We start from the raw sequence: 26,650 nt of genomic DNA, 5'->3' as shown, positions 1-26,650 counted from the left end.
TTTGTGAAACTTTTTGCATTCTGGAAGTGAACACACTCAGTGCTGCCGTCTCACTCTCTGTGCTTTCCGTGCATCAAGGCTGCTGACACAAGCCTGACCGGTGGACCCTGTGCTGCAGGAGGTCTGGCTGTGCACTGAGCCTGGGGAGTGGGGAGGGCTCAGCCTTGGCAACCTCTCCCAGAAAACCAGCAGGGAAACTGTGCACACCTTCTGCAGAAGGTTTCATTTGCCCCCCTTGCTTCGCAGTGTCAGGATCCAGCAGTGTCAGTTATGTGATGTCTGCCATCCACTGTCAGGGGGCATAGTGGAACTGGAAAGCAAAAAACACATCTTTAGAGACAGCTGAGTCTTACAGCATTAGTAGAAAATGTGGTATGGAAACCTGCTCTCTCAGCTGGCAAGGACAGTGTTTCTGTTTACTTCTGGTCATTAATATTTTTCTCTTGCTTCAAAATGGAAAAAAGCCCCAAAGTCTGGGCACCGGAATGGTTCAGGATGAGAGAAGCAATCCACATGTAATGCTTTAGATCATTATTTCCAATCTCATCACTGTGCCAAGAACCCAGTTACTATTAAGCACTGAATTTTGATGAGATGTTTATGCACAAGGCTGGGAGGTTAAGTCTGTTGTCTCAAAAAATCAGCCCTCCTGGCCATTGTCTGAGTCTTGTCCTCCATCTTTTCTGGAACAGCCCAAATTAACAGTTTTGATGATGTGACACAAAAATGTGAAGGATTTAGAAGGATTTATTCACTTTGGCTGAATATAGAAATTTCTTTCCATCAAGGAAAACATTAATTAACACCAGCCACATGGCAGTTAAGGGTAGTTAATATTTACATAGCGTTTTGAATGGGCATGGTGATAAATTTGTATATGATTTTTCAGAGGTAAACTTAATGTGAAATCCATGAATAAACAAGCCACAAACAAAACAAAGTGAATGGATATTAGCATTCTGCATCCATGTCCCTTCTGTCATTTATCCTTCTTGCTCCTGCTGTATTGGAAAGCAAAGGCAGTGGAAGTTGGGATTCTGCATCAAAGGAAGTTTCTTGCTCTTTACTCTGATTTCTTTGCTTCATATTGACCATGCTGTCTCCTAGACTTTAAATTAATGGATATTCGTCCATTCTTCCATAAATAGATCATGTAGGTGATAAGTAGCTCTTTGAGAGTGTAGGTCTACACACTCAGCAAAACTACATGCAGGGAAACTTGCCAGAAGCAAAATCAATCTGTTAAATTTTGAATATTTCAAAGAAGTTCAGTACTGTGTGTGAACAAAGATGCTGTAATGCACTCAAGCACTTTTTTTGGCTACAAAACTATATCTGGTGAAAAAATAGCACTGCTCAAATATTCAGAAGTAAAGAATACCACACAAAAATTAATTGTTATAATGGCTGGTCTCATCCTTCTAATAATCCAGCTCAGATGCAGGGCTTTGATAGTCTGCAAACTGTTGTAGTTTGACTGGTCTGCAGAGCTTCCAGGAGAGGATTAAGGCTTCACCTGTCCAGAATGCATTCCCAGTTGTCTGAATTAGTTGGGCTTTGGGAGGTCCTGGCAGTGCTAGCGCCAGTGCTGCTGCCAGTGTAGCTGTGTCCTGCAGGGACCCCAGCCTGGCAGTGCTTCCAGGGCAGAGAATCTGCATGTCCTGCTGTGGCACAAGTGCCCCTGCTGCTGCTGAGGTGTTCAGCTCCTCCAGGGTCTGTGCTGTGACTGAGTCCAGCAGGAGCAGGACCTGAGCATTGCTCGGGCGCTGGGCCCCAGGGATGAGGCTCTGGCTTGTGGCCAGAGGGATTCCCCTTAGTGCACAGCCAAGCTGATGTGTTGTAAATCTCTGAAAATCTCATGGAGTTTTATTTATGTGGTTTCTTAAAGACCCTGTAGGTGTTTCTTTTAAAGAATCATTTTTGTTCTTTATTGGGCCTCCTGTTCTCCAGCAAAGCTGTTTCTGTTGTATTTGAGGAGACATTCCTGTCTCTCTCCACAGACTATGGCAGTGTACTCTGGTTAGGGCTGTAGGAGAGCTCACAGGGAGAATACATTGCCATGGGTTTATGTTTCAGTTTAGGTGTGATGGAGGACCTTGGTCTGCAGATCTCCACTGTATTTTTACTGCACATGTAATGTTCACTGCTTTTGTGAACACTCTTCTCAATCTTTGCTACAAGTTCTTAGTTGCACAAAATTTTATTAATAGAATGTATTTAAATAATCTTTTGTACAAAGGGATTAATTTTATTCCCTGTATTCTACTGAGTGTTTATTGGAGAAGACATAAAATAATTTTGCAGACTTTTCTGAATTTAATTGGAATAACATTAGCTTACCAAATGCACTGGTTTTGGAGCCTTTCCATACTCCTCTCCCTTTGCATACAGCTGTATGCATCTTCTCCCTTCCTATTTCCAATTAGTTTTCAGCAGCAAGGCATTCAATCGTTCCACTCACATGGCTTCTGCTGTTGCTGTCTATAAATTCTTGACTGTGACACTTTGACTTGTCCCTCCAGCTTGCAGGATTCCCAGGGAGCCCAGCAGTGACCAGCTCACATAACTATAGGTCTGCAATTGAAGCAGTTTCAAATGCAACTAAACATCTGGAAAGGATGTGCATAAACCCTCTATGCCCTTACTGTCTGTTTTTTTGATGTTTCCTTGCAAGTTCAGTTGTATTCTTCTGAAATGAGTTAACTTGACCCTGAAAGTGCTGCAAACAAGTCTCACTCGTTAACCAGAGCTGATTAAACAATGGCAAATAGATGCCACAGGCTATCAGGTTTTTGAAGACCGTGGGGAAGTAGCTGCTGCACTTAGGAGAATTTTCTTTGACAGCACAGTGATGAGTTTTGGCTCAATATTTGCTTGGAATTGTCCTGATCTGCTGCAGAAAGCAGTCTCCCACTGGGATCATCTTCACTGATGAGGAAACTAATTCTCCATCCACCAGTTGTGCTGTGAGGAAATCCCTGTTCTCTGTGTGGGCACATAGAATGGTTTAGGTTGGAAGGAACCTTAAAGATGTTCTTGTTCCAACCCCCGGGCAGGGGCACCTTCCTCTAGACCAGATTGCTCTAAGCCACACCCAACCTGACCTTAAACACTTCCAGGGACAGAGCAGCCACAGCTTCTCTCTCCTCGTTCTTGTTTCCAGGGAAAGGAGCCCTGCCCAAATTACAGGGGAGGTGAGACACAAAAAAGATCCTGTGAAATTAATAATTTTCTCATCCCTCTTACCTATTTCCCTTTTTCATTGAGAAAATGCAGCAGTTCTGGCAAAGGCTGATGCAGCCTCTTCTGATGCTGATGGTGTCTGACACAGCATTAATGTGGAGTCAGACATGAAAAACAAGGCAAGTAGCATTGATTTGTTGTTTTCCAGCTTGGTTAAGTTCCTTCCGATTGAGGGAAGGGATTTAAATATAGCTTGGCAGTCTGGAGGGAATACATACAACCAGGAGTTGTGTTTCCACTAATCTTAATGGTGACACTCCACACTACTTCCATGGGATTCTGAAATTATTATTAAGGGTGGGACTCAAGTAATGCTTCCAAAAAAAAAAAAAAGGGAGGGGTAGTTTCCCTTGGGTCTCAGTGATCCTTATGGATCCCTTCCAGCTCAGGATGTTCTATAATTCATCATGGTAGATGTTAAATGCAGCATCTGCTATCCACATTCATGCTTTGACTTCATTGTAATTAAATTCCAGTTTACAAATTGCAAATTTTGATTTGTATATGGGGCAAAAATGCAGGTGAAGGTGAGCAGAGGTATTAAATACAGTCTTATATAAATAACCAGGACGAATATCCATTAATTTAAAGTCTTTGAAGGCACTGCTGGTGCTGCTTTCTGCCAGTACCTGAACATTGAGCTCTGCTGGGCAGGGGGCTGTGCTGAGGCCTCCAGGAAGGGCTGTGATCTCCAGGTGTTCTAAAGGGGAAAAGCACTGTAAGGATCAGCAAGGGAAAGCCTTTACAAGGTGGTTCTCAGACAACCCATGTTAGTAAGAAGGGTTTCATGAGTAGAATTGCTTTTTCCCTAAAATGTTGTGGATTTAAAAGCTCCAGTTTTTTAAATACAATTTTTTAAAAGAAAAAGTGAACATTTTTCCAAAGTTTCAATTTTTTTGTGCTTCATTTGAAGTGAAAGAACACTTTTTGCCATGTAACCTGCCTACACCCTGACTCCTGGGGACCTCAATCAGACAGATGAGTGTGATGGGGCTCAGATGTGGGTGGGAACAGGCAGGAAGGTTGAGTCCTGCTGATGCATCACACCTGGTGGTGCTGGTGGGAGGTCGGGTGGGGAACCTTCAGTGCTGGTAATTCTCTGTTCCCTCCAGTTGCTGCCTTGGTGTGCCTCTCTGTGGTCACATTGAGACAGTGTGGAAGAGGATTGGGAGTCATGAGCAGGAGGCAATGTACCAGGCAGAGGTGGATGTGCCAGGTCAGCAAGCTCTGGAGTAGCACTGATGAGACAATTCCTGTGCTCTGGCTTGACCCAGCAGGACCTTGCCAGGTGTGCAGTGTGAATGGGGGTCCTGGATCCTCTGCAAGGGCTGGTGCTCACCCAAAATGTGTGGCATGGGAAGGTCAAATGTGCATTTGTTCCATGCTCCAGGGGACAGGCAATGCCAGGCTCCTTACGGTGGCAAAAAGCCAGAAATGGGCTGTGTGTGCTGGAAAGCATTAATTTTGCTCCCCCTCAAATACAAACCCAAAATAAGCCTGGGGCTGGAGGCTCCCAGCTGTGTAGCCTGGGCTGTGCTCCCCAACCAGGTAAGGCAGAGCCTGGCTCATGCCTGGTGGGGGCACATCCAAGTGGGATCAAAAGACTTTGTGGAGTAGTTTGGATTTGTAATTGTAATGAAGGACTTTCCCCCCAGGTCAGTGAGAAGTGCTTCTGTAGCAGGGATGCCCTGTTCTCTCTTGAGCATGGTTTTGGATGGCTGTACCATCCCCAGCCCTCAAGGAGCCCTCAGGGATCACTGCAGAACTCTCAGTGCTGTTGGGAATGAGCATCCATTGCTCTGCTGCTCCACAGGGCTGTGAGAGGACTTGGGAAAGGATGATGGGATCCTTCAACAGAGAACAAGTTAAGGAAGGTTTTAAAGCTTTCATGCAGAGATAACCCTTTGGTGCCTAAAGGAGGCTGCAGAAGTCCTCTGTTTGGATGTTCAAGTTAGAATATGGGATTTTGGTGGTTTTTCCCCTCCTATGTTTTCATGACTCAACCTTAGGCTGTCTAGCTCAGAGAGAAGGATTTTATCAAGTCATCCATCTTACTAATTTCCTCTAAATTTTTTCTAGTTCCATGTGTGCCCTGCATGTTAACTCTCTGTCAGTGTAAGGGGGCAGCAGGGTTGCATACACTGTGTTTTGTCAGTCAGGGGTAACATAGTCCAGGGCTTTTACTGAGCGTCATGGCTGTGTGGGGGTTCAGGTGTTCAAAGAACCACTGGAAATGCCTCTTTAAATTCTTATCCAGCTACTGAAATAAATCATAAATAAACTTAAATTATGATCTGTCTTTTTTGCAGATTTCTCTCCCCACCTCATGTAGCAGAAAAATCCATGTTGTAAATCCCCTGTGAAGTGCTTTTTGCTGGCAGTTCCCATGGCTGCATTACAGGGATGCTCACTGCCATATTTCAAATCTTGGGCACCTTTTATTTTCCTCATGCAAGTGTGCTCCTGGGTGCAACTGGGGGAGAAAGACAGCAGTTTGTCTGGATGATGTGCTCTGCAAGCTCAGATAAGAATATCATGACCTAGAAAAGGAGAAAAAAAAAGGCAAAAGAGCCCCCATAACTCAGGGTTTCCTGTTCCTTCAGATAATATGGAGCATGCTCAGCGCACCTGGGGATGGAGAATCATCTCCTGGGAAGCAGTGAAATTAGGAAGTGCTGGTGCTGCTGAAGGTAAAAATGAGAGATTGAGTCTTTTGTCTTTTTCTTACATGAGGCTTCAGCCCTCTGCCAAATTTCCATATTCTGCTCTGAGACAGAAGGGAGCAGCTGTTACCTCTTGCCACCATACCTGCTCCACTTTGTTGCTGATGTTCTCAGCTGAATCAGAGGGAGAGGAGGGGGGAGCAACTTTTCTTGCTGCTTTCTGTTTACCAGGCTGTGTTTCAAGATTAAATTGGGACATGTCTCTTCCTCTTTGGGCCATGGACATGGATGTGCTGAATCTGCACATGGGGTGTAAAAAAGGACTTTTGGACCAAAGGTTCAGCATGACCTAGAAAAGGAGTTTTTGGGGGTTTTTTGGTTTTGGTTTTTTGGGTTTTTTTTTTTTGTTGTTGTTTGTTTGTTTTTTAATGGCACAGCTTAGCCAGACTTGTCAGCTGAGCACAACAGAAAGGAAGCAGAAAAACCAAAAAAAAAAAACAAAAACCAAAAAAACCCAACCAAAACAACAAAAAAAACCACCCCAAAAATCTGGGGTTACAGCACTAGCTGCAGAAAAGTGGTACTTAGAGTGCTGATGGTATCCTGATAGGGATTCCTATCTTCAAGTTCTTGTTCAATTTCTGCAAAATTCCTCTGTTGAAAAGAGTTGATCTGAATAACAGGAACTGTGGCCAGACTGTAGGCTTGGCTTGGGCTTTCTAGGTTGTACATTCCTTCAATTCAATTCTGCATTTGTGGATAGCATAAGTTATATTATGCCACTTCAGAATCATCCTATGACTAATTGCAGGGAGGCTGATGAGACAGAGAATGGATTGGTTGAAAAAGCTAATTTTCAGGTGGGGCTTCTGGCACCCTCATTCCCAGTGCCTGACCCCTCAGGGATTCCTATTTCTTGTGAGTTTAGGTTTTCCACTAAAAACAGTATGCTGTGGGTGAACCTGAGAATGGTGGGACAAAGCAGTCACTGTTTCAGCTTTCTTTTGTTTCCATAAGAAATGTTGACTGGTTTAGATTGAATGATCAATTAGTACCCCTCAGCATGCACACACACTGAATTAATTTGATAATCCCTTGGGTAAAAGAGAATATTTTTTGTTAGTATACAATAAGAATCATATCCTGAAATGGGAAATGTCATGATACTGATCAAAAATTTGCAACAGCATCTCCAAAACTTGTTGCCACTGCTGAATACTCTTTTCCTTTCTTTCCTCCTTTCCCTTTAAAGGTGCCTTTCAATACCAACTGCATCACTAAACATTTCAAGGTGTGTTGGTTTTGTTGTTGGTTTGTTTTTTTCCTTTTTCCTGCTGTTAGTACCGAGTGGTTTGTGCTTGACTGATCATTCCTGGTGAAATCCCGTGTGAAGCAAGCTGTTGGTGGGACAAGGTGGGGGTACCCAGCTCAGGAAGCAGTTGCTCCATGGCGTAATGGAGCTAATGGCACTACAGCTGTGGGTACATCTGATGTTAAACTACCATTATTTAAACTTTATGATGCAAGAGACTGCCAACTCTCCCACTTGCAGCATATAAATTATGTCAATTGCTCATGCACTTCTTTTAACCCTGATTTCTCTTGAATTATGGATGATAGACAGGGCCAGAATTTGCTTTTAGTGTTCCCTTGTGACTGTGTGTGTGCTGAGTGCGCTGAGCAGTCATAATCTCAGTGTGTGCAGTCAGGGGATGTGTAACATAATTTGGGCTATGACCATGTAGCTTGTACCCTTACCATTTAGGGAGTTACATCTGAAACTTGGAGCTATTTTGGGGCCGGGTGGGTGCTTTGATGCCAGGTTTGACCTGCTGAGGCTGGAAGGTTTCAGAGCTGTGAACTCCACATCCCTGGTGGGTTTTTGAAAGGCAGTGTGATGTTCCCTTTCAAGAGAGCCCTCTGTTGCGGGGATTAGAGCCTGTCTTCCAGGCTTCATTGTGGGGAGGAATAATAGCTCCTGTCTGTAATGAAAATATTATGATTGCCATGCTTTGAAGTTTTCCAGCCCAAATGTGTAGCAGTGGAGTGCATTCAGCTATTCATTTAGTTGACTGAATACTCTTGTGTGGGTAGGGAATGGGTTTGCCTGAAGCAAATTAAAGCAGCACACTCTAAAGGTGATGGGGACCTGCCAAGCTGCTGGCCTTGCTGCAATTTTGACTATTGGTACTGCTCCTCAGCAAGGAAAGCCTTTTAAAAGGTGTCAGTGCTGTGCGTGGATATCGTAGAACTTTTGCAGAAGCAAGTCAAGGCACTGCTGCTTTTAAGATAATTTCTGCAGCATTTATTGAATAATGTGTGTTTTCAGGTGTACTAACAGCAGGTGTTTGTAAATTACATGAGGCAGCTATAAACAGTGTGTCTGCACTCCTGTTGCTGCATCTGGATTAAAATAAAATTTAAGACCTTTTTTTCTTGCTTAAATATGAAGAAAGCTTCACTTCCTGGCATATTGATTTTACAAGCATTAGCACTTTAATCAAACAGCTCTGAAGTGTTGCACTTCATTAACTGATCTTTAGGAGGAAAGTGCAAACTGTTTGCATTGGGTGAAGCCTGTCCTTGCTGATAGCACTTGAAATGCCCAGTGCTGGAAGATGTTAGACATGAGTCTTGCTTGGAGTGGGGGCAGCAGAGCTCAGAGCTGTGGAAATGGCTGAGTGGGAGAAATTAGTGTAGTCAGGAGCTGGGGCAAGTTTTGCTACAGGAAAACCCACAGCACTGTCAGGGAACAGGCTGCCCAGGGCAGTGGTGGAGTCCCCATCCCTGGAGGGATTTAAAGGTATGTGGATGTGGCACTTGAGGATGTGGCAGACTTGGCAGTGCTGGGGGAACAGTCAGACTCGATGGCCTTGCAGGCTTTTCCAGCCTAAATGTTTCTAGGATTCTGTGATTTCATAGGAAAAGTCTTTAGGCTGGTGAAGCCATATGGAAGCAAATCTTAGTTTAGCTCAGAGGAGGTGGGGATGGGATGTAAAATTCTTTAATGTGGCCAAATGAATCCTCCTGCAGAACAAGGTGCTGCTGTAGAAGCTCATGCAGCAGGATCAGCCAGTGGGAATCTGGGCTGGACACTGCTCCCAGCTCTGCTGCCCATTGCTGCACATCAGGCTTCTGAGGGCACTTGGATGGCCAATATTGCATTTCTAATACAGTAATACTGTTTACAGGCATGGTTATGAGGTCTTATTAATAGTAAGTATTGTATAATGAACGCATTTACAAATAATGACTTCATAATGTTGCCTGAATCATTGCTTTAAAAGTGGCTAGAACATTACCTTATTACAGTAATGTTTAAAATCTGAAGTATGCCATCGAAGTTATATTTCCTTCCATATTTTCCTTATTCTTCTGTTTTCTTTTTTTTTTTTCTTTCCACACTTTTATTTTTGACATTTTGCAGTATATGCAGTCACCAGTAAGATATATTTACCAAAAGTACTGTGGAAGCACTTCCAAAGTATTAAACCATGTCTGTTGACAGCAGCAGTCTCTCACTGGCACACATATGTGTAAAATACTTTTATGAGACCATTTAATGGGTGCAGTTCATTAAGACAGGAGAGAAAAGTGCCCATTCTTCCCTGCCAAGAGCCTTGCGGTCCCTGAGATGCTTTGCTAGCACAGACCTCTCTGGAGAAAATCCTTTAATCCTTGGGTGAGCAAATACGATGAGAATGTTCTGTGCTTTGTTGTGTGCTATGATCTAATTGAGATTTAATGCATTCTACCATGTCCCTGCTGTGGACTCCCCTTGGACCCTCTGGTACTAAGCAAGGTGTTGGCAGCTTTTTTTTCTGGGTCCCAATTTATGCCTTCCAAGACTTTCAGGCATTTTTTTATTTTTTTTTTTTTTAGTTTGCACATGTGGAATAGTTGTGCTGGCAGAGATGCCCAAGAAGGGAAGAAATGAGATCTTTGGTTTTCCTTTCAAAATGCAATATTTGCTTTATTGAATATGATTCTTTCATATTCCCACCCCTCTGTTTAATAACTATGTATTTGCTACTGATCATGTTAAATACATCTGCACCTCGCACAATGGTATCTAATCCCACAGCAATATTTCAGTATAAAATCAATTGGAATTGCCAGTATAAATGTGTGTAATAAATCCAGTGGGAGGAAGTTTTGGACAGCTTTTGGAGCTTATAAGGGAATTCAAGTCCACAATGGTGCCTGTGCCAGCCTGGGGACACTGAGCCCCTGTGCCAGGTTGTGCCTTTCTTTACTGATCAGGAACATGCATTGGGTTTTCACATTAAAAAATCCAAGAAAAATGGTTGTTCTCCTCATCCCTAAACTCCATTCCTGAGAATCTGAGCCCTCTTTCTAATGGAGTGACATTTACATGAGAAGGGATGTTGTAATTTTTAATTGGTTTATATGTTTTAGCCACTATAGTGGGCATTGTTGAGGCAAATAGGACTTTAAAAGTGAACTTTGGGAAACTTTATTGCAGTTCAGGATCACTCCTGCCATCACACTGAGAGCAATTTGCCTGTTTCTTGTTTTCTTTTTTCTTCCCCTTTCCCTTCCTTGCCAGCTGGTCATTCACTCCATTTCACTGGGAGACCCAAGGGTTTTTTTTCTTTATTGACAGACTCAGACCTTTTTTCCTCCAAAATGGGCACTCTGCATGTTCTTCCACCTGAGTAACCTGGAGGCAGCCATTTAGTGCCTGCAGGTCCTGTTGGAGGCAGTAAATCACCTTCCAGGATCCCTGTGGGGACCTGCTCTGCAAATGCAGCTCCCATTGGTGTCAGTGAGGATTATGAACATGAATAGTTGGCAGCTCTGGTTTGTCCTTTAGGTAGAGACAAATATTTCCATTGAAAAATGCAGGCTTTAAAAGTCAAAGCTGTGCTACATTATTTAGTGCAGAAAATTTTCAAATAATACCTTTTTTCCTTTTTTTTTTTCTTTTTCTTAAACATGAGCTCTATCTCATGAACAAGCCCAGCTGTAGGAGCTCTGAAGTTGTTTGAATCTCCCATGCTGGGTGTTAATGGGAACAGGAGCAGTTGAGCACATGCACATCAATAGGAGACTCGGAAGCATAAAAATTGAGTTCTCTCCTGCCTTTCCCTTTCCTATAGAGAAAATAGGCCCCATTAGTACAGAAAGCTTTGGCAAGGTGGTATTTGCAGTCTAAGACTGGAAAGCAGCTGCCATCCCCAGTGTGTTGTTCAGCAGAGGACTTCACTTTTCATTGCTGCCTGTAATCCTATTTACTGTGAGCACAAAATGCCAGCTGGGTTTTGGCTGCTGGATGTGAGGTTCTGTTGTGAATGGGTTGATGCAGTTTCGTGCTGCAGTGGATCTGATGGAGCCACACACAGGGACACACTGCCCAGCCACTGGCAGGGACTGTCAGCCCTTTCCAAGTCATGGTGTGATGGGAAGAGCCAGGCTGGAGGGGATCAAACACGATTTCTGTCTCTAAAGCAAATGTTTTTGGAAGTGAACTTTTTTTCCCCCAGGCATTTGCAGTCATCCCTGTCGTGCTGCTCGTGTATTTCCTTTGCAAGCGTTAGGCTCCTGCATTGCTGTGCTGAGCTACAGAATATTCCAGCTCACCAGGCTGGTGAGGAGGCATTGGTGGGTCCTGGATGGGGTCTGCAGAGTGGGGGGACCCGGGTGCCTTGTCAAAGGGCAGTACCTGCTGCCTCTCTGCTGATAATTCATCACTTGAGCTCCACGTGCTTATGGAAAAGAGTTGTGTCCTTGCCACAGGATGTTCCTATTTACTATCAGTATGTATTTATTTATTGCCTTTACTCCTGCAGAGTCAAATATAGTGACTCTCACTACTTTTTTTTCCTTTCTGGTCAGTCATCCAAAAAGATTGGTGGAAATTCTGCCTCTTTCCTTTCTTTTGATCTGTTTCACCATTCCCTTGTTCCCTCCAAGCTGCCCAAGAGCTCTGTGTGCTGATCCAAGGGGTCAGTGGCAATGACAGAGGCTGGGGTGACAGACCAGGGAGTTTCTTGAATTGTCCCCCCTTTTTACAGTGAGATTTACTTCATTTTTCTAAGGCATCAAGGAGTGAGCTTATAAAAGCCTAATTCCAGTCTCCTATCCAAAATATGATGCCTTCCTGTTCTTGGCTCATGCTGGGGATCTCATGTCTCTGCTTTAAACTGGTGCCACTGGTTTTCTGGGGCTTTCATGGTGTTCATCTCACCTGTGTGCAGATGTGACCACTGCTTTGAGCTCCCTGTGTCCATGCTCTCCTTGTCCTCCTCTTGCTGTAGTTGTGCTGCATCCGTGTGGATCAGCCCCACAACATGCCCTGCACCAAAATTCCTTTTGTTCTGTTCCCTTTCTTAAAAGAATAAAAAGCCCCATAATGCTGCCTTTGCCCAGTATACTCTGATGTTGATGACTGATGATTGCTGCTTATTCCAGCTTTTTATCTCAAGCTTTTTCTCTTCTGCTATTAAATGTGACCCTCTTGTTTTCATTTGGTGCCTTTGTATTCAAAGGGAAACATGTTCAGTTGATTTTATCAGTTGTTGCTTGTTTCTATTCCGTGTACAGAGCACTTTTCAAAGGGAAGGGAGTGAATGTACTTTTATTTTATAACCACCCTTTCAGATCTAGCTCTCTCCATGCTTTCCTGGTGTGGGTGACTGAGGAGGGCTCCCACACCCTGAATTCAGGCTGCTGTCTTTGTTTGGCAGCAGGATGAATCCTGGATGGACTCTTTGCATGGCTGTGGACCAGCACTGATGCCATGGAGGGGAAAAAAGCTCATTGTGGGGGTAAAGGGAAGGGGCTCTGCTCTCCTGGGCAGCTTCCCAAACCAGATGCCTGGCCTTACAAATAAAGAAAATTCAGATTAAACTAAAACCATCTGAAACAAAAATACCACCATTGCAGAAACCGTTAATTAGTTATGGATTTTTGTCTATTTTTTCTCTCTTCTGTATTTTTATTTTTAGATTGTGAGTCTCAACCTGAGAAACCAGTGATACATTCTACTCCTCACAATAAAAACGAAAAGCAGCTAATCTTAGCATTTTGGTGCTAATGCTCCATTTCTGCACTGGTACCTTCAGAGCCAGTTTTAACATTATATGAAGTTCAAAGGCTTTTCACTTTCAAAATAGCTTTTTAGTAGGTTTTTTTTTTTCATCTTTCTGTGTTATCTTTTTAGGAGTTTCAGTAGCCAATAACTCTTCCATCAGGTAAATGCACTTTAAAATGCTTCCTTCAGCATAGAACAAATACAGAGAGAGTAAAAGGTTTGTAATGCAGGAGAAATGGCATTAATTCTGCTGTCCTCCTTTGTAGAACAGCACAGGGAAAAGTACTGGAGTTATTTACCTCAAGAGTAGGAAGAGATCTTGAAATGTCATTATTCAGAGGAGATAAATCTTTAATCACAGTCAGAGTGATTTCCATAATTGATGCAAAATTAAAATCCTCAGGGAGAGGCTGAGAAATAGGTTTGCCCTGGGGACAGAGCCTCGAAATTCTGGGTATTAACAATGGCTGTTAGGTCTGACAGGCACTTGCTGACAGACTCAAGGGCTTTGTTCATCATGATATGAAAGCTTCCATGTGTTAACATTGGCTTCAGATGGAGATAAACAAAACGGTGTGTCCACAAAATACAGGTGTCCTGGCTTACATAATAAATAGAAAATTAAACAAGTGGAGAATTACAAAATTAGCGCTAGGTGCAGAAGACCTGCATACAGTTGCTTTTAAAAATAGTGTTTCTCCTTATTTCTTAGTCTTGGAAAGGAGTTCATTAAGGATAACAGAGAATGGGAAAGGGGAGTGCAAATTGCTATTGACTGGTGTTGGGCTGTGGAGATGTTTCAGTGTGGTTTCAAGCTCCTGGAGCATTTCCTGCTCACTCCCACTGACCAGCACTGAATTAAAGCTTAGGGTGCTGCAGTCTCTTGTGCTAGAACAAGGGCAGCTGCTGGGGCACATCTGGAGTCAGGAATTTGGGGGGGATGCTTATATTTTTTTATAGATGTTGGTAACATTGCAATTAAAAGCAACTTGCTCTGCCTGGCCATGCACACACCTGAGTGCAGCTTGTGCTCCATGGCTTGGCCTGAGCAATGAGCTGAGCCCAGCCTTTGAGCTGCTGAGCAGAACTGGCTTAATCTCAGAGTTACCTGCAGTCCCAGTGCAATATGTACATTTGTCTTCAGGACTGTCCCATTGGAAGATGTTTGGTTTGTTTGGATTTGCTATCATTTAAATGTGCTTTGTTCCTGAGTTTTTTTGAACCTTAACAGATGTGCACTACATAATGTATGTAGAGAACATTTTAAAGACACATCCTGCTCTTACTAATTTTTAAAAGCAGTCCCAAGGTGGGATGCTGTCCTGCACATGCTGCCAGCAATGTGCCTCACATGTCTGCCTTGCACATCCCTGGAAGTGTTCAAAGCCAGACTGGAAGGGGCTTGGAGCAGCCTGGACTGGTGGAAGGTGTCCCTGCCCACAGCAGGGGGGTCGAAACAAGATGATCTTTAAGGTCCCTTTCAACCCAAACTATTCTGTGATTCTAGGAAAACTATTTTATAAGCTATCCTTTCTTCTGTATCCCAGTGCAGATATAACACACCTTTCTACAGTATTTGTGGGATTGTAATTCTCCCCATAATGGACCTGTTTGGCTCCTGCTTCACACTTGTGCTGTGTGGTAACACTCCTGAACTCATAATCTATGAGGCTCTAAGGCATCTAGTTGGGAAAACATAAATGAAATGTCTTGGGGAAAAAATGTGAAAAGACACTGTGCAGTCTCAACAGTTTCAGGCTGGAGGTTTATGCTGATTTAGGTGTGATGCAGGAGGGACACTAATCCTGTTGCTAAGGTTGCTCCTCAATCAAGAAAAATGTCGGAGTCAAATACAAGTTTGGCTTTACCCAGGAGAAAAAAACCACCCAAACACAAAACACCTGCACTAACACAAATCCCATTACAACTTAATAGCTTTAATATTTTTTCCCCTTTTACTTCCAGCGAACGTTAACTTTCATAGAAAAGCATCAGTTCTCAGAAACAGACTCACAAAATGAATCCAGTCCCTAATTTTCACACAGAGCTCTCTGTCTTCCTTTATGTGTAGTAGTAAATGACAGAAGCATTGCAAGTTGCACATAGATGCAGCTATTGATAGAGTCCACCTGGAAGCTTTTACCCTTGTAAATTAATCTGCGAGGGACCAAAGGGCAGGAGAAGGAAGGGACAGGAAAAGACTCTGTAGATTCATTTTCTCAATAGATTGAGCTGAGTTGTTCTTTGATATTATCACCCTAAAGATTTTTTCCCCCTTCATAGCATGCCTGGTCTTTCTTATCTCCAGGGGATCAAGCAAGGAGGGTGGATTTAGATCAGATATTAGGAAAAGATTCTTCCCTGTGAGTGTGCTGAGGCCTGGCACCAAGGTCTGTTCCAACTCAAACCATTCTGTGATCCTGTGATTCAATTACTGTATATTTAGCTTGTACCCCCTGCTGACATCCATCGTTTTCTAATCTGCTGTTTCTACCTCTTGAAGACTTTTGGGTTGTCTTTAAGCAAAGCTTTAAAGATGTTCATCAAGAATATGACTTCATTTGTAAGGCTGAAGTGTGTGACATGCACCTCTTAAAGAAAAGAAAATTAAATGCTTCTGGAAGTGCTGACACTGCGGTGACACTAATGGAGGATTCTAACCTGTCATGATGAAACCTCCTCCAGTAGCATTTAAACAGTTTGGTGCAAGTCAGATGATTTTTTAATTTACATAGAGCTGATTTCAAGAGTAATGTAATAAGGAAACTGAATGGGTATTAATTATAAAAGCTTATCTATTCCTTTTCCAATTAAAAATAAATAATCAGAATAATGTTGGGGGTTTTTTTGTTACTAGAATGATGAAATGTCTTTCTGCTTCTCTTCTTTGGCTTCAATGAGCTTTATAGACTGATGTCTGAATGAGAAAATAAATAGAAAACTGGGAAAGTCTTTCTATCCAAGCTGAAATAACATTGCATTTGTGCATATGTAAGGGGAAAATAGGCATGCAGTAAACAATTTGATTTATTTTCTAATAAATGGTCTTATTGCAAAGTAATGAGTCAAAAAATAGAAAAAGAAGAGATCTCTGTGAGACTGAAGAATGCTCCTCAGATGGAAACGGGGTGTCTTTTGGTCTTGAAAAATTGGTAATATTGCAATTTACATAGGTGTTGTAAGTGATGGCCAAGCAAGTTCTCTGCCACTGCAGCATGTCCCAGTACACTTGGTTTATTGGTTTCACCCTCCCCCAAGTAGAAATGTTCCAAATGAGGGTAAAATTGTGAAAATTTTATGATAGATGTTGAAAAATAGGTGGAAGTGGGAGATTTCTGCCTGGTTCCAAGGAGCTTTGGGGGCAGCTGTGCAAAGGTCTCTGGGTTTGTGGTGGTGGTGGAGGAGCCAGGGGAGGTGTGGGAGGAAAAGCCTTGGGTTGTGTGTCCAGGGGCAGAGGGGAGCAGGGAGCAAGCCAAAGGCAACGTCCATGGACAGATTTAAGGGTTAACAGCTGGGAAAGACCCAGGCTGTCCAGCTTCTCTCCAGGAGCTCCACTGGTAGTGTAATTGGAGCATTCGACATGAAAACAGACAAGGCATCTGTAGTTGTTTTATTATTGGATTGTAACCTCCCCCTGGTCTCTGCCACAAGAATTTCATTGAAGGAATAGCAGAAAGATACATGACACAAAGGATAAAAGCCCACTGAAAACAAGGAAGGGGAGCCAGGCTTGTACTGGGGGTAGGAGCGAAGAAACAGGACAGACAAAAGATTCATGAGCAAGATTAAAGGCAGAAGGACTGAGTTTGAGCAGCGACCCATAGGAATTCCATTGCCTTCCTTCAGAAGAATCTGTTCTTCTGATATGGAGTTTTGCCAAAGGAACCAAAGTATTAATGTGATGTGTTCCCTCCAGATCTGAGACTGAAATTTTCAGCTTTTTTTTTTTTGGGGTGTGGAATACTGAGAAAATTAAAACCGCAATCAAGTAAAATGCATGTGTGTGCGCACGTGCATGTGCATGTTGCTTTTATGCCTCACTGGGTTTCTCACAGCACTGGAAATATGGGTGCCAAAGGAAGCATTGAATTTAATCACAGAATCATTAAATGGACTAGGTTGGAAGAGACTTAGAAGCTCATCTTTTTCCAGCTCCTCTGCTGTGGCCAGGTACACCTTCCACTAGACCAGGTTGCATCAAACAATGTCCAGCCTGGCCCCAAAAATTTAATCCTTCTGGCCCCAAAAATTTAATCCTTCTGACCAAAGCAGGAAATATATTAATTTTCTGCTAGCATTGTGCTGTCTCTTGTCCAGCTGGTTGTGGGGACCTGCTAAGCAGCTCACAAATGCAAGGAGAGGTGTGATGCCAATGGGAACTGCACAATTTTACCTTTGTGTCTATACTTGCTGCACAGGAGTATTGTAATAAAATTGCCTTCAGCATGCAGTACCTATCAAAGATAAATTTAAATAAACATTTAATAAAGGGCAATTTTATTAATTGCCTTTTTATCATCTCTTTTGAGAAGAGAACAATCAGGAAAATTGTGCACAGTGAAGTTTCACAGCAAGGGTCTAAATATATATGGTCTCATACCTCTGTTGGTGTTTCTTCCTCAGTAATCTCTGTCTATGCTTTACATAGTTTGGGTCTTTTCATCTCTATGTGTCTTTTGTCTCTTTTTTGCTGTTAGTACCCTCACAGACTGCAATACTATCCAAAAATAATATTTGATTAAGCTTTTGATCTCACAGTGGTTAGATGGATTTGAAATGGGACAAAATTAGGCTAATCACACTAAGAATAGCATAGTTACTTCTGATTTGCAAATGCCTTTTCATGGTATGACCTCCAATGGTTTGCAGAGTTCTGACAGATACAGAAAGTAACATTAATTCCCATTTTCAGATGTAAAAAATTGATACAGAATATTTTTCTATAGTATTGAGCGCTTCCTTGGTGGTGTTTGCAGGGTAACTGCTTGCTTCTGTTGAGAATTACAATTTGTTTTTATTTGGTATTAAACTGCAAACGCAGATTCAGCAGTTCCCTTCATTCTGGTGTCCTTGGTGCAGCTATCTGTCACAACCCTTCTTTCCAGAGTCTATTTTCCTTTCCTTTTGGGTCAGTTTTGTTTTTTAAAGTCTGTGAATCCTCCTGAAATAACATGACTATTTGGGAAGTCTTGCTGTCTTTTGTTCTGAGGTGGCTGTCCATATGATCCTGCCTTTTGTTTCATGTAGGCCATCTAAACTGGTGAAAATTATTGATTTTCTGTCCTCCTCTTCCAAGGCTGATGTGTCCCTCTCCATCCTGCTCCAAGATGTGCACAAACCCACAGAGTTGTCTCATGGATCTTGAAAGAAAATAGTTTGTACCTATAGCAAATCATATGCTTGAAACACATCTTATTCTCTGTGTTATTCTCCAGGACAAGTCACCATTTTTGCTTTGTAAAAATAAATAAATTATAGCACCATTAGGCTAGTAACAGAGACAATGAAGTTGCTGTTGCCTTGCCCAGGTGATTTACCATGGCTTCTCTGCTCTCCTGTCAGGCACACAATGAAAAACCCAGGAACTCTAAGAGAGGTCCCATAATAGAGATTATTATGAAATTCCTGCTTTGTTTCCTTTTTTATTGCATTGTGCCAGTAAGGACATGTGCAGCACACAATTTGCTTGCTGATCATAACCCAGGCTCCATATGTAGCTCAACTTTGGCTGCTTCCAACCATGAGTTACTCAAGAATCTACTTAAGATGTGCTGGGTAAGGAAGGTTTAGGAAGCTGTGCTGCAGCGTCTGACTTTGTGTCACCAGCAAAAATGAGTTGTGGCAAGGGAAGTGCATGGGAAGTGTGTGGTTGTGCATAATCTGTGTGGGACTGGGTGCATGTAAATACACACTTGAACTGTACATCTGTGTGGATCACTGTCACAGAGGGTTGGATTTTATTTTTATTTTAATACAACATTTGCAAGGTGCATCATTGCCTTGGAAGGGCTTGGTATCAAAGCTTCCAGTTTCAGTCATCTATAATTAAAGTTTCTAGTTTTAGCCCTAGCTCTGGTGTAATGTCTAAACTTCTTCCTTCAGCAATAAACCTGGATACCCAGCTGCCTGCTGGAGCTCACTGTTACTTGAGGCCAAACTTCCTTTTAACATATAAATGTAATAATTTACATTTCTGCTGTGTATAAGTCACTTTCTATGACCAGTGATATGATGGAGCTGTTTGGTTTTTGGGTTTGCTTTCTGCAATGGATTTGTCTTGCTGGTCCTAAGTGAAACCAGTGCTTGTCCTGAACCCAGCCTTCCTTTGGGAGTTTTGAGGCAGTAAGGACTAGGATTGTATTTGGGAGAGAAGAAAAAAAAGCCTGTGTGCCTTAGTCTGATCTGTAACACATTTAGTTGTGTGCAAAAGGTAGATGAGGTCCCTGTCTTTAAGAATTAATGCACAGTTAGAGGATGTGCATTCTCCAATGTGGCAGGAACATCTTAATTTCCTCATTAAAGTCTTGCTTTGAGATGCAAGCAGCCTGAGCTTATGGAGTTCCTGAGCTCAGTTATTTTCTGCCTGCACCAAGCTCTTGTCAGTTTTCCACTGGAATTCCAAATTTCTCAGGGGCAACCAGGATCTAATTTGAGAAGTCAAGTGTGTTCATGGGTGTATGAGGCTGGGCTTCCTCTGTCCATCCTTCTGTCCTTAGTGGAATGTAACACCTCAGACTGTCCATGGTGAGCATCATTAATTGGTGTTGAAGAGTGTCTTGCTTTGCAAGATGATAGACTTTTTACCTATGTAAATTACCTTCTTTGCAACTAATAAATTGAATAAATTATGCCTTCTCCATGCAGTACAGTGGGGCTCATAAATACTTTGTGCAGTTAGCTGGTAGTTTCACTTGATTGCTGTTCCCATTTCTGTTTTTAATAATCCTTGTAAGAGTGAGGAGTTCAGTCACTTTTAATAGTTCCTAAAAAAGCAGTGGAAGGCATGTTTCACAACTGTGAGCTGCACACCAGTGTCTTGCCTGTGGAATCCAACTTGATGCAATCAAGGAAAGTTGCTTTCCATGGTTCATGGTGCTGCTCCAGATAAATTAGTTATTGGATAAAGACAACAGTGCTTGCACAGTCAAACACTTCCTTTCCTCTCCGTTTGCTCTGTTCTGTTCCACACCCTGTTGCTCTCCTTGCTGGGCAGGGGGTCCATTGGTACAGCTGAGTGAGCTTGTGGGGAGCTTTAGTTCTTCAAAGGATTATGCAAATAATAATTGAATTAAAGAGCTGCTGTCAACATTACGAGGTTCTGGCAAAGATAACTGATGTTAGCACTCTGCCTGCAGGCACAGGGATTTCAGAGTGGACTTGGACAGGAGAAGCACATCAGGATTCCAGAATACTTGAATATTTCCTTTCTGGCTGTTTGTGGGGTATATTTCTTATCCCTTTACCAAACTAAGCTGTTTAACCAGGAGTTGTCCATCTGGGAACACGGAGTAAATTAAACTGAACAAAATGAATAAAGCATAAATATAGCCAGGGTATCTGGGATTTTTCCATAGTAACTGGGATAGATGGAGGAAGGATTTAGTATTTTATATTTTTATAGGCTGGTTCTTTAACAAATCTTTGATGTACCATTAAAAAACTTTAAAATCCCATTCTGTGTCTTCAGTTGTGCAAATTTTATATTAAAAATCAAAATACCAGGATTACTTGAGGCTCTTAAGAGGGTTTTTGCTGCTCTCAGGGCAGGGCACAGCTGTCACCTGCTCAGATGTGACCTGGTGCATTAAATCAGAGCAGTACCTTGACTGAGGAGGCAGCAGTAACCTTCAGTGAGATGCATAACACAGTCCTTGGATGGTGCAAGCTCTGAGAGATCAATTTTTAGTGATCAAGGCAGCCCCTGAAGGTCTTTGCTGTAATTGTATCTGAATGACATTTATATAGACAATAATAGTTGCTGAATCTTGATTTTTAAATAACTTTAATATCAACCACAGTCCCCAAAACATGTCTTTTAAGGAACATTGTGATGGAAAAAGGCAAATGCCTGTGCTGATGCAGGTCCTGCTACTGAGAGGAGGAAGAGGAGGCTGGACCAGAGCTTCCTTAAGTCCTCATCCTTTGGGCTGCTCTGATTTACAGCAGGCACTGATAGATAATATGACCTTTACAGTGAGGTCTCCCTGAGGTCACAAAATTTGGATTTCTGAGGATAATTTGCAAAAATTCTGGAACAATTACTGAAGTAAGTAAAGAATAGTCAAATACTCCTTCCATGAGCTGTGCTTTGTGCACTGCTCAGAGATGCTTTGACCTTCTAGTTTATTACAAGTCAGGAAAAGTCAATATTTCTTAGCTTGCCAAGCTGGAGGAATTTTAATGAGTTATTGAGTCAAATAGGTAATCCTCCAATAACAGACTTTTTTCCCTTTCAGATTTACTGTGATAAAAACAAAGGCTTAATGGGGACCAGGAAAAATGGGTTTTTGTTAGAAACTCTTGCTTGTCTCTGTGCACACGCTTTTAACCCCTTGACCACAAGTAGATGAAATGGAGCTTCAACACTGGGACATGTTGCATTGGCACGAAATGCTGGGCAGGCAGGGGCTGTGTTGATGTTAGCAGGGAATTTAACATGATAAAATGAGATTGACGTAGCTGGTACTGATGCTTCTCACATCTCTTTTGCATGTGATAAGGGGCTGGATGGGATCTGGTCTGCAGTCCTACACTGAACTGTTTGGCTGCTGGAAAAATCTGTGAAGGGAAAAGCGCTGGGTGTACTTTAGAAGATGTTGTGGCATCCCAGTTGCTGCAGGGTGTGTTCCACTGGGTGCTGCAGCACGCCTGGAGTAGTGCTTGCACTTGAACATGCTCTGAGAGCTGGCACACACCAAAACCTTTCCAAGAGCCAAACTGCATGTGGTAAATGTAGAGAAAAGGGATTTGCTTCCAAACCATCTTGCTGGTCCAGACTGAGTCCCTGTCTCAGTAGGCAACAGCCTACTGGTAGGACCTGCGAGTAGGACCAGTCTGGCAACAGCCAGAGTCTGGCTGTTGGAAGGCTGTGCAAGGCTGGCAGTGGGTTTTTGCACAAGGAAAGGCTTGATCATGGTATAATGGTGCCTTTTGCAATTCCCCTTTCTAATGCTCAACTTGGTGAACTCCAATTAGCAGAGAATGATCTAATTTCCTGAAAATCTCTTCATTGAGTGTAATGCTAATTATTGCTCTAAGTAGTGGCTTGTTTGGAAGTGCCCTGTCCTGTGTGAATTTTAGTAATGTTCACTGTAAGCCTTTAAGTGAAGAAACTTCATAAGCAGAAAATGTTATAGTACAAGGGCAGTCCTTTTAATAATATCAAAGACCACGTAATATTCAGAATACCATATCCAGTGAATTCTTATAAGCAGTAGAAAGTTATTTTTCACTATATGTCATTACTCAGAGTGTAGGAGTAGGTACTGATGGTCCCTTTTTGGATGACTAGCGTTTTCCCATTTCATTCCCTTCAGTGATATTCAGTAACATTCCTTTCAGTAGCAGTCTTTCTTGGGGGTTATTTGTTCAAAAGCTCTCAACAGTTGTTTGTGTGAGCTTTCCTTGAAACCTGTGTGAATTTTAGCCAGGAGGATGTTCTGCCTCTGGGTGGGAGCTTCTGGCTCCCATGGTGAGAGCTGGACTCTGAATGTGCACAGGAGCTGAGTGCTGACACTTAGGGCACTTTGCTGAGTTTTGTGGCTGGAGTAGCGCAGGGTTTCAGAATTGCTTTCTGAGTGTAACTCATGGTCAAAGTGTGGGCACTGAAATGCTCTCACTGGGCTTTATTCTAGGCTCCAGTTTTGTGAAGAGCTAACAGAACAAAGGGTTATGTGTCCATCACTTTCCAAGGAAGCGCTTTGAGCACACGCTCAGTGTTGTGATGAGGGAGAGCTGGAGGTCTGGGAGTGCAGATCTGAGCGCTCTTCGAGCTGCTGCTGTTCAAAGGGGAGCGCTTTGTACCTCCAGCACCTTTGCTGCTCCCGTCAGGGCTGTGCTGCTGCAGCAGCTGTGTGGCCTGTTGAGGTGAATGTGGCTCATGGTGGCGTTTTCTGCTGTCCCCAGTGCTGCAGGGGCAGGAGGGGCTGCGGGCGCCCTGCGAGAGGAGGTTCTGCGGCCGGGGCAGCCGGTGTGTGCTCAACGGGGACACGCAGCAGCCCGAGTGCCGGTGTGTGGAGGACTGCAAGGCCACCTACATGCCCGTCTGTGGATCTGATGGCAGGTTCTATGAAAATCACTGCCAGCTGCATCGAGCCTCGTGCCTGCAGAGGAAGAAAATCTACATTATCCACAGCAAGGACTGTTTCTTCAAAGGTAGGGCGTTGTTGAAAATAAATACTTCTGTAGGGCTTTCATCGCTCGTCGTAATCCTGGTAAATGGCTGAATGGTGTGGTTTATTTCTAAGAGCTAAATTTTTCAGGGATGATTTATTCCAGGACAGCAGAGAACATACACAATGTTTTATGCAGCTATTAAGCCCCTGAGTGCCATTGCCATGCAAAATGTAATCATACTGGGAACTGGTAAATAATTAACATCACTGTATGCATTGTGTGCACTGTAGTTGTGCTGCTCAGTACTTTCAGCTGCTAGTTTAATAACTTTTTACAATCCAATTCATTTGAAAAGGCTTTGAACAAGACAAAGATGTTAAGAAAAAGTAGATGGTGTAAACAAAAGTTTGCTGCAACATTGAGAAACGAAAACCTAGTTAGGCAAATGACACAGGCAAAGGAAAGGAGCTGCTTAAATGAAATAAGGAATGGGGACAGATTTTAAATAACTTTAAAGACAGTTCTGGTAACCAGTGGGATGCATACATCTGGAGCTCTTTTACTGGTTCAGTAGCAAATTTAATTATCAATTTTTCACCAAAGCCAGTCCCAAATCTTTCCCCTTAATATTTTGTATGCCATGTACCATCCTGCCATCAAGGGAGACTGCAGGAGAGGAGCATGTGATAAAATGCCAAAGAATGGAAGAAGCTGTAAATTATTTTACTTCTAATGAGAGGTCTCACAAAGGGCCTTACTCAAGTATATCTTGAAAGCTCATTGCCAAATATGACTCTTTATACCTACAGGAAGATTTGATTGTGTTGTTGCAAATATATCCAGTGACATTTACATGATCAAATATGAAAATAATTCCTTTATCTTCAGCTCACTTAAGCCCCCAAGGAGGTTGTCTGTATACAGAGCTATCCATCCTGAGTTCTTCTTTGCTAACATGATGCTAGGAGAGCCTATTTAAGAAACAGGAGCCCATTTGGAGAGGCTTATTAATATATCCTTGTGATACCCTTTGGAGATAGAAAAGCAGTGCCATTCTTGCGTCTTGGAGAAGACATTGTGTCTTTTTGTGACTAAAATTTTTCCAGTGGTATGTAGGTACTGCTTTGCAGTGCATTGCAAAGTCTCATTTGTTTTGAAATCTGGCTGTGGAGAGGACAACACAACTGGTCAGAGCATTGATTTGGTGAACACTCTGGGTTAGTTTGTCACAGGCAGCCTCTAAATTTACCAAACAAGTAATTAGGATCAATAGACCTTGTAGAAAGTAAATCATGGAAGGGGTCACCCAAAGGCATATTTCAAGCGCATGAGTATGTCAAGCAAAGAGGGATTTTTTGCTTGTCACATTAAAAAGGAACAGCTAAAAAGGACACTTGTGCCTTGCTCCAACTGCTGTGCTTCTGCCCCTGGGTATCAAGTCAGATCAGGGTATGGATCAAGCTGGAAACAGTGTCCATCCCTGAGTAAGATGCAGGTGGGCCTCTGCAGCATGAGAAACCTTGCAAAGAAAGGGAAAGTCTTAATTTCAAAGATGCTCAGCAACTCCCCACTCAGTTCAGGGGATTTTCTTTCCCTGACTACCAAGAACATTCCTTGGGCTTTTCATTCTTGACATCACCTACCTTTTTATGACAGTGTGTCTGCCCTGGGTTTCTATTTGTTCCTTATCACATATAGTGTTAAAGAAAATGAGTTCTTATTGCAGTAATCAGCCCCTGCAGTGGCTGTATTATGCCTAATGATAGAATGTCACGCTTGAATACTTCCCTGAACACACCATGAAATGATGTCAGAAAGTAGGAGTTTTGTGTCCCAGTTTAAAGTAACCCTCGAACTCTTGCCAGGGAGCACTGCTTAAATCTGCTTTTCAGCAGAATAACAGCTTTATGGAAGGGAAGAAAGAAACAAGCTCACTTCTCTTCCCACGTGAATAAATAAAAATGTACTTCACACCTCTGTCTGCAGAGATAACATACAGAAAAAAGTTTACCTTAAGTGGGGAATAATCCCACAGAATGGGACTCCATAGAAATACTTGGCTTCAGCCCTTTTTTCTACCATGCAGTTCCTGAGTAACCTTCTGTGTATCGCTCTGTTTATTGGTACTTTAGTCTCCTATTTCTAAATCAAGAATGATAGTGGCTTCCCTTAAATCAAAATTTTCAGTCAGCAATTAAGGTACAGGTTTTTAAGCACCATTATAAGTGTAACATGAAATGTAAGACTTTGCCTGGAGAAAAACCTTTAAGGTGCAAAATCACAGAATCCCCAAATGGTTTGGGTTGGAAGTGACCTTAATGAGCCTCCTGTTCCAGTCTCACTGGTGTGGTCAGGGACACCTTGCACGTGTTTTCTGTTTGCTTTCAATCAAGTAGATAATTTAATTATTTGGGTACAGTCAGACTGATGAGTGGGCTGCTTCAAGTTTTTTTTTGTCCCTGTTGACTTGTTCAATTAAGATTTAAATTCCTGTGTAGAGCTGAGGGATGCTACAGACTGGATGTCTGTGTGTGCTCTGCCAGTTTGCCCAGTTATCAGTGACAAACTGGATGGACTTAAAGTAAGACAGAGATCAAATACCCTGATTCTACTTTGGCTGAGCTAGGCCTATCCACAGTAAACTGACAATAAACCAAACAGCAGAGATTTGTTTTCTTTTGTGTGTTTTGGGAAAGGATTTTTTGATCTTTTAGCATATTTATCAGATGTGAAGTGCTTTGTAAATACTAGTGGACAGCAGATATTCCTGTGTGAGTAGAAGCATTTGCATTCTGTACCAGTAATAGTTTTAGGAAGAGCAGAAGAAAATTTGTCCCTGGAAAAATTATTGATTTCTTTAGTCCAGCCTGGAATAAAATGGCTCCTTGAAATCTTGAGAGTCCAAAATATTGAAAAAACTTGTGGAAATGAGAGATCTCAGCAGGAGTGATCTCCCCAGGCTTTATCCTTCAGCCTCTGATGCAGCTCAGTTCCCCTTACACAAAACTATAAATGCAGTCCCTTTTCTTCATTTGATAAAGGAAATAGGTGGGAAATTTCACTTGGGAGTTTGAAGTCACAAGGGAAATACTGTGAAGCAGAAGCCCTAAACCCAGAGATCTCAAGAGAAATGTCAATCCCACTCACAGCCCTTCACATTCTCCTTGATCTAGTTGTCCTTCCTGGTGTGAAATACAGTTTGGTGTTCCCATAGGAAAAGGTTCTATTTAGGACTTTTCTACCATGTGGCAGGGTTTTTTTCATTTTATATGTTTTCACTACTTTGTGAGTTTCTGTAGTCATTTGATTGAGGTGTTGGTGATTTTTACTGGGTAAGAAAATACATAAATAT

At 42.5% G+C, this 26,650-nt stretch overlaps 1 protein-coding gene across 2 annotated transcripts in view; it reads left to right on the top strand.

Moving 5' to 3' along the window:
• Positions 1-26,650, top strand: part of FSTL4 (follistatin like 4) — a 204,073-nt gene that overhangs the window by 38,877 nt on the left and 138,546 nt on the right. For both annotated transcript variants that reach the window (XM_005418682.3, XM_005418681.3), the window contains exon 3: positions 23,089-23,337. In XM_005418682.3, coding sequence (XP_005418739.1) covers positions 23,089-23,337 — 249 coding nt within the window. The remainder of the gene's footprint in view (positions 1-23,088; positions 23,338-26,650) is intronic.

The sequence above is a fragment of the Geospiza fortis genome, unplaced genomic scaffold, assembly GCF_000277835.1.
Source record: "Geospiza fortis unplaced genomic scaffold, GeoFor_1.0 scaffold55, whole genome shotgun sequence".
NCBI classification, from domain to species: domain Eukaryota; kingdom Metazoa; phylum Chordata; class Aves; order Passeriformes; family Thraupidae; genus Geospiza; species Geospiza fortis.
This window is presented reverse-complemented; position numbering and strand designations above follow the sequence as displayed.